The following is a 13,180-nucleotide window of genomic DNA, read 5'->3' on the forward strand; positions in this document are numbered from 1 at the left end:
GCTGTCATGCAGCTGTTACAGGAGGCACTATAGACAGCTGCGATCCACAGGACCCTGGGCTGGAACCTGGAGTAGAGGACGGGCCCAGGTTCCCCCCAAATCTCCCAACTCCTGATCAGACTCAGGAGGAGCTGACCCAGACTGTGGGTTCCACAAGAGGGGAAGATCACTGAGGTGAAAAAATCTGCCAATAAGCGCAGGACCCACCAAGGTAGAGGAAGAACTTTGTCACAACATGTATTGTTACGTGAGAGCAGAACATTAGATGAGTTAAATGAAATTGTGAGTTCTGTCTACTGTAACCTCCTTTCTTTGCCTGAAATTCATGCCAGGACGAAGGCCCTGTGTATTATTAAGCCTAACTAGGGTGACCAGATAGCAACTGTGAAAAAACGGGACGGGAGTGGGGGGTAATAGATGTCTATATAAGAAAAAGTTCCAAAAAATGGGTCTGTTCCTTTAAAAACGGGACAGCTGGTCACCCTAAGCCTAACCTTAGCCCTTCTTGTTAAGGGTTTATGTGGTTCCTCAGGCCTTTTGCTGGCCTTTTGCACAGGAGGTAATATCACCTACATAGCATAAGAGGTATATATACAAATCATTCCTGAAAAGTTAAATTAATTTTTCTGCAGAGAGACAGCAAAAGCCGAGGCACCATTTCAGTCCCATTTAAGATGCCAGAATAGGGGTTATGGTGTGATCAGGGGTGGCTCTAGACATTTTGCTGCCCCAAGCACGGCGTCATACCGTGGGGGGCGCTCTGCCAGTCGCCAGTCCCGTGGCTCCAGTGGACCTCCCTCAGGCATGTCTGCGGAGGGTCCGCTGGTCTCATGGCTTTGGTGGAGCTGCGGGACCAGCAGACCCTCCTGAGGCATGCCTGCAGGAGGTCCACCGAAACCACGGTACCAGCAGACCCTCCACAGGTATGCCGCCGAAGGCACCCTGCCTCCCGCCCTCCCGGCGACCGGCAGAGCGCCTCCCGCAGCATGCCGCCCCAAGCATGCGCTTGCCGTGCTGGAGCCTGGAGCCGCCCCGGGTGTGATTTAACTGGTGCAGTGTGCTGCCCCTCTGCACCAGGGTGAATTTCATCCTGGAGTGAATATCACCTGGTAAGAATCGTGTGGGCTGGACAAGAACCACTAGGGTACGAACAGCTCCCTCAAAAGACTGTTGACAGCATGACTGCATAACTTGCTTACTACAACTTGCTTTTCTGTACTTTAAACATGTTATAACATGGATGAGAAAATAACACCCACAAACATGCATTCTGAGAATTTTCAATTTTTTGATGTATTCCTCTAGACTATATGTTTCTCCCATAAGCCTGTATGTAAAATTACTGTATGTTTCCATGATATAATCATGGCATTTTTGTTCATATGTTGTACAAATTTATATAGACAAAGTAACAAAAGTTAAATAGACACAGAAGTAGATTATTTATCTGAGATGTCTGGACTCAATCTATAATAATCTGTGGCTATTTAAATACAGTGTGCCCAGGCAGAAGCAACAGGACACAGATGTAGTATTGGTCTTAAAAGCCAGATTCTGGATGAGTGAGTTCCAGAATTGCTTAAAGCTCACATCTGAACTGCCCTTGCTGCCACCACGTGCAGGTCAGTCTCTCTGTGCACAGATAGGGCATTTTATTGGCTAGCTAGCTGTTTTCAGTCCCATGGTGTGCTGGCAGCAGGAAGGTAGACCAGCATAAGAGGTTCTGCACTAATTTTCTGCCATCTGAGGATCCCTTTTGCTTGGGGTGACCTTTGGGTGAACCTTTTAGTCCCAGTTACGTTGACTATGGGGTCAGATAGTGCTGGCAGTGAGGTGCTCATCCTATGTGAGACTTTGGCCAGGAATCTGCGCTTGGTGAATAAAAGAAGGAATTAGTGGAGAGTATTATGCATGAACCAGCTCCTACATGCAGATGACATACCAATTAGTGCATCCTCAAATGGAAGATCTAGAAGAAATAGTAAACCAGTGGTATAATTAGCTAAAATGGCATCAGAAGAAAATGAGCATGATTGAGATCGAGGTCATGTGGTCAGTGGATATGCCACTGGGAAACTGGACATAGAGATTAATGGAGTCAGACTAAACCAGACTGACCAGTTCAAGTACTTCTGTTCATGGGAAGATGGCAAGTTTAAACATGAGATATTATCGAGATTGGGGAGTGTTGGAAGAGCATAGAATAACATCATAGGGGTTGTGTATGACAAGCCTATGCCACTGAGACTAAAACCCAGAACAGTGGTGCACCCCACAATGCTGTATAGTGCGGAAGCATGGGTGACAAAAAAGATGACAAGTTTGATGATTAGAGATATTTGAGACAAGATGTCTTTGCACTATAAGAGGAGTTTCACAAAGACATAATATGAAGTGCAAGTATTAGGATGGAAATCAAAGTTGTAATGTGGCTGACAAAATCCAAGAACTATGACTCTATGGATTTGGACACATGCAGAGGATGAATGAAGAAGACCTGGTGAAAATATCATGGGAAGAGAAGGTGATAGGAAAGAGACTCAGAGGAAATCTGAGGAAGCAATGGATAGACTGTATCAAAGAAGATGGAAAGCAGGCAGTTGTCAGAGAAAAACTTAGTTCTCACTTTGTGGTTGGGTACAGCAAAGTCAGATGCTTTATTCTGTTTAGCAGCTACAGCAGGGAAAGAGTGCACTAGGACATAGAGTCTCCCCTTCCTAGACAGGTCTCTCAACAGGTAAACAATTACAGCAAGCATTTATACTTCTGTTACAGACAATAATAAGCAACAGCTGCATTGTGTTTATACATAGGTCATCCTGATATCTTGTTTTTCTCACTTAAGAGACTCCAGTCTACATTTTGTATTATCTGCACATTATTTACACAAGGTCGAACCAATTTCTCACACAGTTCTTTTCCACTCGCCTCACACAATCCTCACTTCTACAAATCTCGCATTATTAGGGTTACAGTTAGCCTAACTCTTGCTAACAGAGACTGTCATGCATGAAGATCCCCTGCAAATCCCTGTCAGTTTTTTCTCTACTTCCACACAGTCCTTGGTGCTAACGATGACCCAACCCCAGCTGATGAGCTAAGGGGAAGAAGATGATAATTGTGCATGAGCATATCCATCATAGTTCAGGTAGATCAATTTGTCATCATTAAGAAAACATCCTGAACTGTCCTGAAGTATGAGAGTTTGTTTGGTTGATATGGCTCTCGAGAGCAGGCCATGCTACAGGATGGGATTCTCATGGCCTAGTCCTACAAGGTGCTGAGCATCCTAACTCACCATAACACGGTCATCAGTTATGACACACTTTGGAATAAATGCACTGTTTCAAACCCCAGTGTGTGTGACACAGAGTTTCAGAGGAATCTGCATAGAAAAGGAAGGAATTTGCAGCTCAGAGTGAGTTGTGGAGGGAAGTTTGGAGCATTTTTCCTGAGGCAGGCAAAGACTGTGCATTTGGGAAGGTCTTTTGGGCAACTGTTCATTGGGTGAATGGAAATTCGCAACTGGAAAGATCTGGGAAGGGAATTAAGGGCACTGGGATGGGAGGGAATCTGCAGTTGGGAACTGAGTGAGAGGGCCCTGATGTATAAATGCAAACACTGAATGTTCTCATTTAATTTTCCATTTTGTTTTCCAGACATTTATAGTACTGAACAAAGGGAAGACAATCTTTCGATTTAGTGCCACTCCTGCCTTGTATATACTTAGTCCTTTTCATCCAGTCAGAAGAGCAGCAATTAAAATTTTGGTACATTCATATCCTTTCAGGTGACTTCCCACCTTCTGATGTTATTTGATACAAGCAGATGTGGATATGAGATTATTTGGTTTATCAAACTGTTTGAAAGCTGGATATTTGATTTCATTTACTACAGACATAACTAGAAATATGTGGGATTTTTTTCCTAAATAAGATGTGTAAAATGGCTTCTATGGGAAATACAGAACTTGTCTTACTCATGCAAACAGCCCCATTAATTTAGATGAGACTGCTTGTGTGAATAAAGTTGAGCAAGGTTTGGCCCAGCGTTTGTAAGAGAGGGCACCTTTGGGAGTCAGTGCAGGAAATTTGCTGTGATACATCAGGGGAAGTTAACCAGGATAAATTTCATCTGTCCCCTTTCCCAGTCCGAAGCAAAGTTCACACATCTGATAATTCTCTCCTGGGATGCATGCACACCTCCTTCAGCACTATTCCATCCTCATGGGCTGCTGTCCTTGTGGCTGAGTGAATACAAAACTGTGTGGGGCTAACACTACTGCTGGCACTAGACATCCCACAGTAGGTGAAGAGAAGGCAGGATCATTGTCTCCTCCCCAAATCTATATTGGCCAGCAAATCATGGAAAGAAAGGCACAATGCACTTTCGGAAGGAAAGCTGGGTGCTGTTGCTGGAGATGGTGTGATTGCACCTTTACATGTCCCAATGCAGAGTAATCTTTAAAAGGTATGAGCCTACACTCAGTGATGAATAGTTCTTTAGGTCCTTCCCCATAACCTCCTCGTTATTTCACTGATGACAGGATACAGAATTTAGAACTTCACCCACACAGATATTCAGAATTCCTAGAATGTGAATTACAATACGGCTTAAATGAGGTGAGCTGCTGTAGCCCTGAGGAAGGAAACAAGCGTATATCTGAATTCTTGCAAGTTAAATAATCTAAACAAAGAAAATTGCTCTGTAGTGTTAATGCTGAACAATTTACCAAGGGTCATGTTGGATTCTCCATCACTGACATCTTTTAAATTTAGATTGGATGCTTTTTCTAAAAGTTCTGCTCTGGGAATTATTTGGGGCAAGTTCGATGGCTTGTGTTATACAGGAAGTCAGACTAGATTATCACAATGTTCCCTTCTGGTCTTGGAATCTATGAAAATGATTATTTAAAAAATTAAACATTTGTACTTAATAATCCAAGACCCAGCTTGTTAAAAATGTACATCATGGGCCAGATCTTCAGATGGTGTAAATTAGTGTAGCTCAGTTAAAGTCAAGGGCATATCCCCCTCTGAGGCCCTGGCCCAACATCTGTCTATGTAACTGAACAAATATGCTGTTATGTCTTAGCAAAAAACAACAGTATTCATTTATGACAATAATTATAAAAAGTATTTTATCTGACACTTAAAAATTTAAAGATCTGGATAGTATAATATTTTTAAAGTATGGGCCCTTTTCTCATTTAAGTCCATGAGAGTTTTGCCATAAACATCCTTAACAACAACACTGGGTCCAATAGTTTGAAGCTTTCTGAGACACAAATGGGATATTTCTAAGAGTGAAATTTGCCCTTGTACAGAGAGCTAGCACAAAGTCTGTGCACCACATAGGTACCAGTAAGCCCTCAGAGTAGTGTATAGGCCTTGTGCTGGCATGTTGAGCCCAGGTGAAATTCACCCAGACAAAAATAATTCATTTTAGTCAGTTTGAGAGTAAATGGGACTGTATGACATGTGCACTGTACCATCCACTTGAACTGGATCCTCTATTCGATTCTACCATAACTTCATTTGTATTCTAAATAACACAACTCCCACTCTTCAATCATTTTATGTGGGATGGAAATTTCAATTTTCATTCCGCTCTAGTCCTGAAGAAATTTAACAAATGTACAGTCTTTAAAACATTATAATCCATTTTAGCCATCTATCTAGGAGATTGGACTTAGCTGAAACATATTTACAAACACCCATTCACCTATGTGGTAAAAGATTCCTCTGTTTTGTTTATATGAGCATCTATTATCAATACCACTGCCTTCTTTTTGCTTTATCAGGTCTCCCAAGGTCTTCATAAAGGTTCCAATATTGATAGCCATACTGAGAGCTCAGAGAATACACACATAACTAAAATGGATAGATGACATTTTAGTATGAGCCCATTCCATACGAGAAGTGTCCATAGCTACAAAAGAGTAATAACAGGCATTAAGGAGATATCACAGAATTATTGATTTATCATCAAATTCAGCAAATTCCCTTTAAATGGATACATTATCCAGCGGAAGAATTAATTCATGCTCTTAAGTCTATATTGCTCTCAGAGAAAATATATGTGAAGGTTCAGATGACAATAGTTCAACTTAAAAATGAATAGATAATACCATCCTAGACTTTCCCAAAGTTACTAAGAACTGTGGGGTTGTGTAGAGACATTTCTTTATGGTTAAGCTTCACCTGAGAACAGTTCAACACTTGCTGCTGGAAACTGGGACATGGCTACATTACAACAGGTACATTAGTGCAACTTCGCTGAAGTCAGTCAAGATCAATGGAATTGCATTGTCTGAGGCTACGTCTACACTACAGGATAAATTCGAATTAGCTTAAACCAATTTTATAAAACAGATATTATAAAGTCGATTGTGTGCGTCCACACTAGGCACATTAATTCGGTGGTGTGCGTCCATGGTCCGAGGCTAGCATCGATTTCTGGAGCGGTGCACTGTGGGTAGCTACTGTAAAATAATGAGGCCAATAACGTCGATTTGCGTCCACTCTAACCCTAATCCGATATAGTAATATCGATTTTAGAGTTACTCCTCTCATTTTGTAGGAGTACAGAAATCGATTTAAAGAGCCCTTTAAATCGCTATAAAGAGCAATGTAGTGTGGACGGGTGCAGCGTTAAATCGATTTAACGCTGTTAAAATCGGTTTAACAGCGTAGTGTAGACCAGGCCTGAGAGAAGAATTTGGTAACTACAATCTGTTAACAGAAAGCATAAATGCACAACTCTCAGTTATAGGTCTGGGGGCCCATTCTGCACTCTCACAAAACCATGCAACCTCAAGTGAAACCAATAGAGATTGTGTATGTGTTGCAGAGGGCCGAAATATGCCCCTGGTCAGAAGTTGCCTGAAGTAGTGGTGACCCAAGTGATAAGAATGCAGGAAGAGCCTGTCTCAGTACCTTCAAGAGTCAAAGCAATGAGAGCCTGGGGTGTACTCTTCAGAGACATATCAGAACAAGAAATACGGTCAGAACAGGAGCATGATTTTTTGGGAGTGAAAGGCCATAAAGCTAACAACATTTTAGTTCCAGAAACACCTCAGTTGCACCTTAGTAACAGCTGTCTCATACATCAACAAGTGGAAGGAAGGAAGGAAGGAAGGAAGGAAGGAAAAGATCCAGTCTCACTAGGATGGCAGTAGAGTTCCTACGTTAGGCGGCACACCGTTTTCAGTTGATACAGGCTATTCACGTCAAGAAAACTCAAAATACAAAGGGCAACTGGCTGAACAGGAAGTCAATATTCCAAGCAGAATGGAGCTTCAGTTGGCAAGTACTCGATCAGATATCATTGACGTGAACTCAGGAGCTGGATCTCTTGTCTTGCATGAGAGTATTGAGCTATCTTTTTTCCTGTAGAGGAAAAACCAGAAGTAGCAAATGTGGTGCACTGTCACAAAAGTGTCTGAAGCAACTTGTTTAGTAGATACCGTCTCTCCATTTCCAGTTACTGAACATATAGTGCAAGTGGAAGAGAATGGCACAGGAGGCTGAAGGAAGAATCCTCTTCCAGACAGGACGAGGAGCCCAAGGTTCTTGGATGAAGCAGATTTATCTACAGCTCCTCCTCTGGGATTTCCATAGAAAGAGGACCTGATTTTTCAGGTACCTATGCAACCTCACTAGTCCAATTTATCTTTGACAATCTGGCTATTTAGAAAGAAGTTCTATAGGAAAATAATCCATAGGATTTGATAACACTTTGTTAGTTGAATTAATTTGCATTATTAATAGGTTTTAAGTGTGTTTTTTAATCTTCTCATCCATGTAATGCATTCAAATTCAAATCCATTATTTGATGCGGCCGTATTCTTGAGAACATGAGGCTTATGTACATTCTCAAAAGGCAGGAATAGATTTCAAATGCATTTGGAGGAAGAGGTTGTCTTTGGGGTGAGGTGGGCGTACTCCAGGGGCCCTTCTTCTCATGTCAGGATTAGTCTGCAAGGAGATGGAGCTGTTGTCTTCTTCTCTTCCTCCTTCTGTAAGAGTGGTGTTGGGGAAGAAGGATCAGCTTCCACTTCCAACCTAGTGACACTGAGGCTAGATCATATCTTGAAGGGAGACAAGTCTGACCCCACTCCTAAATGAGGGACACCAAAGTTACCTCTAGTATGTGGGTGGAGATAAAAGGGCCATTTCTGCTGTTAGATGATACATCAGTTCCCAGCTCCTGTTATGGTAGAAGATATTGTGGCAGTGCATTTTTTTTCCATCAGGACAGATAGGGGAGGCGCACATAGATGGAGCACCTCATCACTTTTCTTGCTGGTGCCAGCTTTCTCCCAGATAATACCAGTCTTCTGTCACTATTCTTGTTGGAAGTCAGTAATGTTGGAGATTATTGCTCTCCCGAGTAGACTGTTTCCACTGTCACAAGCTCAAGACTGAATCTTGTTTGTCCTCATCCATAGGCAGCTCTATTTTTATGAGGAAATTCTGCATTAAGGCAGGGGGACAGGAAACATGTCTCTGGCAGATTATATATAAGGGCATTTGAACCTGTTCAGCAATTTGGAATATTATAATAGGTCCCAAAAGAAGATGGATTCGTGGGAAGAGGACAGTTCAAAGGGGCACAATCAGTTCAGTTCTCTAAAAACACCATGCTCCTGTATTCTTATTTGGGGTTCTAGCTTCCTAGTATTATACCAGTGGAACTCACAATTCATAGAACTTTGACCTTGGAGGGTAATCGGGTAGAACACAAGCCACATCCCCTAATGTCCGTTGTGCGCCATCCCTCAGTGAGTATAAATTCCAGTATTGCAGATAATTTCCTGATTATTGTAGCTTTTGAGTCACTCTAGCTCTTCAGATCTACTGTATCCTTTTCAATACTTACCCCTTCCCTTCAGTTCAGTGGGTTGCTTGAATTGTTAGACCCTGGCCTGACATTTGTGTTGATGGTTCTGGCATTTGGTCTAGGGAATCTCGCCACTTCGGCAGTCAGCTGAAGTGGCCTTGGCTCCCATTCTTGGTGACAGGTGCCTACCTTTGATACTTTCAGGTGATTTCAAATTGATATATGCAGAGAGAGAGATTGGTTTGCATGTTGGGTTCTTCCCGAGGCAGTAAAAGGGTGGGGAAGGTGAGAAGTGAAGTTTGAGTTCAAATCCAGAGCTCAAGGACTGAGAAGATTGGCCTGGGGTTATTGTTTGGGGCAATCAATAGTTCTAACTTGCCAAAGAATAGTGGGGACTAGTGCAAAATGGCAGTCCAATAAAATTTAGATTAATAATAAAACGAAGTTCTTAGACTCTCAAATTTGGATGCCTAAAGCTAGCTACCTGTTCTTCATCCATGTTTAAGGCGCCTAAATAAAAACAGCCTAGTCTTCAAAGGTGCTGAGCACTTAACTTCAGTGCAAGTTGCTCGTGGTAGTGCTTTTGAAAATCAGGCTGCTTTCCTTAAGGAGTCAAAATATTGATATAGATGCCTAACTTTATGCATCCAAGTTTTAAAAAGTTGGCATAAATTCTATAAGGTGGTGAACTGTTTTAGCTCATCCCATCAGAGTCTTTAATCCCTGTGATGTGCACCAGTAGTTATCAAATACCGTAAACAGATCTCTCTACTGTATTGTGCGTGTCTCTTTCTGCTTATTTCTATTGGTATATCTTGAGAGAGACCAGGAGTGACAGGTGAAACATGAGTCAACCAGGCAATTTTTCAGACGTGGAGATCTTTCTGAGTATCACACCCTGGGATATTTCATTGGGGATGAGCACTGCTCAACACCTTTTGTGATTCTGAAAGTGTAAAAACATGTTCTGGAATGAATAAATTATAGGAGTCAGAGTAAGTAACAATTGTAGGGCTAGCAGATGGATACTTAACAACAGATGGTATCACTGATCTGAATAGGCCTGATCTTTTCTAATTCTCAAAACTAAGCAGGTTTGGGCCTGGTTAGTAGTTGATAGTTAACTGCTTGATGATACCGTGTGTTCTAGGGTTGTTACTTTTTTATATTAGCAAGGTGTCTCTCTGTAAACATTCTTCGTTTATTAAATGATATGGAGGAGATTGGGCAGAACTATATTTAGAGCTGGAATGTGAAATGAGAATTCTTGGCTATTTAACACTGAAATCACAGAAATGTAGGGTTGGAAGGGACCTTGAGAGGTCAAGTCTAGCCCCCTTCACTGAGGCAGACCCAGTAAATCTAGATCATTCTTAACAGCTATCTGTCTAATCTGTTCTTAAAAACCTACAATGACTTGGATTCCTTTGGAAACATGTTCCAGAGCTTAACTACCATTGTAGTTGGAAAGTTTTCCCTAATATCTAACCTGAATCTCCCTTGCTGCAGATTGAGCCCATTACTACTTGTTGTACCTTTAGTGGACATAGAGAAGTATTGATTTCTGTCCTCTTTATAACAGCTCTTAACATATCTGAAGACTTAGCAGTTGCCCCCTTGGTGTCTTTTCTCAAGACCAAATATGCTCAGATTCTTAACCTTTCCTCATAGGTCAGGTTTGCTAAACCTTTTATAATATTTGTTGCTTTTCTCTGGACTCCCTCCAATGTGACCACATCTTTCCTAAAGTGTGACACCCAGAAATGGACACAGTATTCCAGCTGAGACCTCATCAGTGCCGAGTAGAACAGGACAGTTAACTCGCATCTCTTACGCACAATAATTCTGTTAATGCACCCCAGTTTTGCAGCTTTTTCACAAGAGCATCATATTGATGGTTCTTATTCTATCTGTTATCCATTAAAACCCCAGATCATTTTCAGCAGTGCTACCATCAATCTTAGTCAATTTTGCAGTTATGCATTTAATTTTTCCTTCCTAAGTGCAAAGCACTACACTTATCTTCACTAAATTTCCTCCTTTTGATTTCAGACCAATTCTCCAATTTTTCCGTGTTTGTTTTGAATTCTAATCTTATCCTCCAAAGTGCTTGCAACGCCTCCCAGATTGGTGTCATCTGCAAATTTTCAGTGTTCATATTGTCATTAATTTATGAAGACACGGTCATCTTAATTGTACATTAATTGTTTTCCTGGGGGATATATCTTTACTTCAAGCACCAGCCAACAATAAGTATGACTGAGGGACTGATTCTGCATGAACATATACTTGGTTTCTATTCTACATACCTTCACACAAGCTAATTTTAAGGGACTTGAGTGGAAGTCAGCAAACTTTTGTTTAATTTGGCCTTTTGGTATAGAAAGTTGTATCCTACTTTCTGTTTTAGTGACTGTCTGTGATATGCCTTTGGCTCAGTGGAAGTAGGAGCAGCCCCTAAGGCAAGGTTTTCAAAAGAGTTCAGCACCCAACAGCTCCCATTTGGGCACCTGAATGGAATGGCCAGATTTTCAGATGTGCTCAGCATGCAGCTCAAGCACTTTTGAAATTCTTGCCCCTTCAGTCTGGGGCCGAAGTGGGAATAGAGCTCTTTTGAAAACCTGGCCTCAATTGCGAGGACTGATCACACTTCAAACTCTGGCCTTCGTTACCCTGCTAATTTCACACACTGTACTGATATCAGATGCTATACTTGTCCTTTTCTTCTCATGACTACAAGATATTCCCATCCCAGCTGAAGTCATTATTTAATTGTCAGCTAATATTTTTAAACTCTCGTTAAACAAATTTTATTCTGTACAAACAGCCCCGACAGTGGTACCACACAATATTCTTCCAAAGCTGAATATTGCAACTGAGTCCCATCTCTCTGAGTGTCCACATTTCCAGGTGGTACGTACCCAACTCTGCTGAGGTGGATGTAGCAGCTCCTAAAACCTCTACACTCTGTTCCTTTCTCACTGCTGACAGAAAGTATCTCAAACTGCTGCTTCCTTTTGTCATTACACACAGATGTGCCTGTTGTCTTACAGCTTTCTGTAGGGTCCATGACCCAGTTGATTCGAGTTTTTTTTTTCAAGCTAAGATTTCGTCAGACTTTCTTCCTTTCATCTCTCCCACCTGCATCTGTGAATAAATCCTGAAACAAAGACAAGTGTTTTGTTTCTTCAGATAGGACTTGTAACAGAGTTCTGATGCCTTTGAAGCACTCAGCTCTTCCACCCAGGTTAGAGGTTGAAGCTTTAGAATGCTTGAAATGTCAGCATGTACCCCTGACACAGCAAGTATTAGGTGCAGGTTGCTAAGTCAAGCACTGCCTCAAAGGACTTGGAGCAGGTATCAACCTCTAATGTGCCAAGGCAATCATCACTAAGATTACTGACAGCATCTCAAGTCTCAGGCCAAATGCCCAGTCAAAGCTTCAGGAACATAGATCAGCACTGCCTCTGGAATAAAGTCATTCCCTCTTTCTGTGTGAAGTTGCAAGAATACCCTTTGACTCTACACTATTATTACTCTTTTTTTCTTTTTACATTATCATAATGCCTAGGGATGCAACCATATGGCAGGATCGCATTGTGCTAGGCACTGTACAAACACCAAACAGAAAGACATCGCTGCCCAAAGGAGCTTACAAGCTAAGCACAAGACAAGCTACAAACAATTCCTCTGTCCTTGACTTCTGCCCTTTGTTTTCTCAATTTTCTGGCTACTCCATTTCTGGCAGCATTGGGGTTGATGGGCCAGATCCTGAGTTCCAACCACAGTTTGATTTCTTGTAACCCTAATTCAGCTCCCTTGTTCATATGCATCATGAAATAGTCTAAATTAAAAATCACATACTGTTTTGTCCACAGCTCGTCTTACTCATTCGCAATTATCAGCAGTGTTCATAAATCCTTATTTCTGTTTCCACATTCCTTTTTCTACAATCTCCCAGACTCTTCTGACTTTCTTTTGACTGTCCTGGCTCTAGCACTCCAAGCTGGTGTCCTATTCTGCTCCTTAGGCCATCCTATTATTATCTGTTTATTTATTTATTTATTTATATTATTTATGATTTGTATCATGGTAGCACTTAAGAGCCTATGTCATGGGTCAGGACCCTATTGTGGTAGGTACTCTACAAACAGAACAAAAAAAGATTCTCTGATGACCTTACAATGTAAGTATATGGTCTCCTGGCTGTCTCTGTCTTTGATCTCTACATTTTGATATTTTCCTACTATGTCTCTGCTCCATTTTAATATTGCATTGGCATTCCATGCCCTCTCTGTGCTTCTGTGTCTCAACTTCACCATCCTCTGTAGTTAAG

The 13,180-nt window shown here is 41.6% G+C and overlaps 1 protein-coding gene across 1 annotated transcript in view; it reads left to right on the top strand.

The window, feature by feature from the left end:
• Positions 1-13,180, top strand: part of LOC116838877 (sodium channel protein type 5 subunit alpha-like) — a 351,647-nt gene that overhangs the window by 65,688 nt on the left and 272,779 nt on the right. The window contains exon 3 of the mRNA XM_075062179.1: positions 3,660-3,778. Within this exon, the coding sequence (XP_074918280.1) occupies positions 3,660-3,778 (119 nt within the window). The remainder of the gene's footprint in view (positions 1-3,659; positions 3,779-13,180) is intronic.

The sequence above is a fragment of the Chelonoidis abingdonii genome, chromosome 2 (genome assembly GCF_003597395.2).
Source record: "Chelonoidis abingdonii isolate Lonesome George chromosome 2, CheloAbing_2.0, whole genome shotgun sequence".
NCBI classification, from domain to species: Eukaryota; Metazoa; Chordata; order Testudines; family Testudinidae; genus Chelonoidis; species Chelonoidis abingdonii.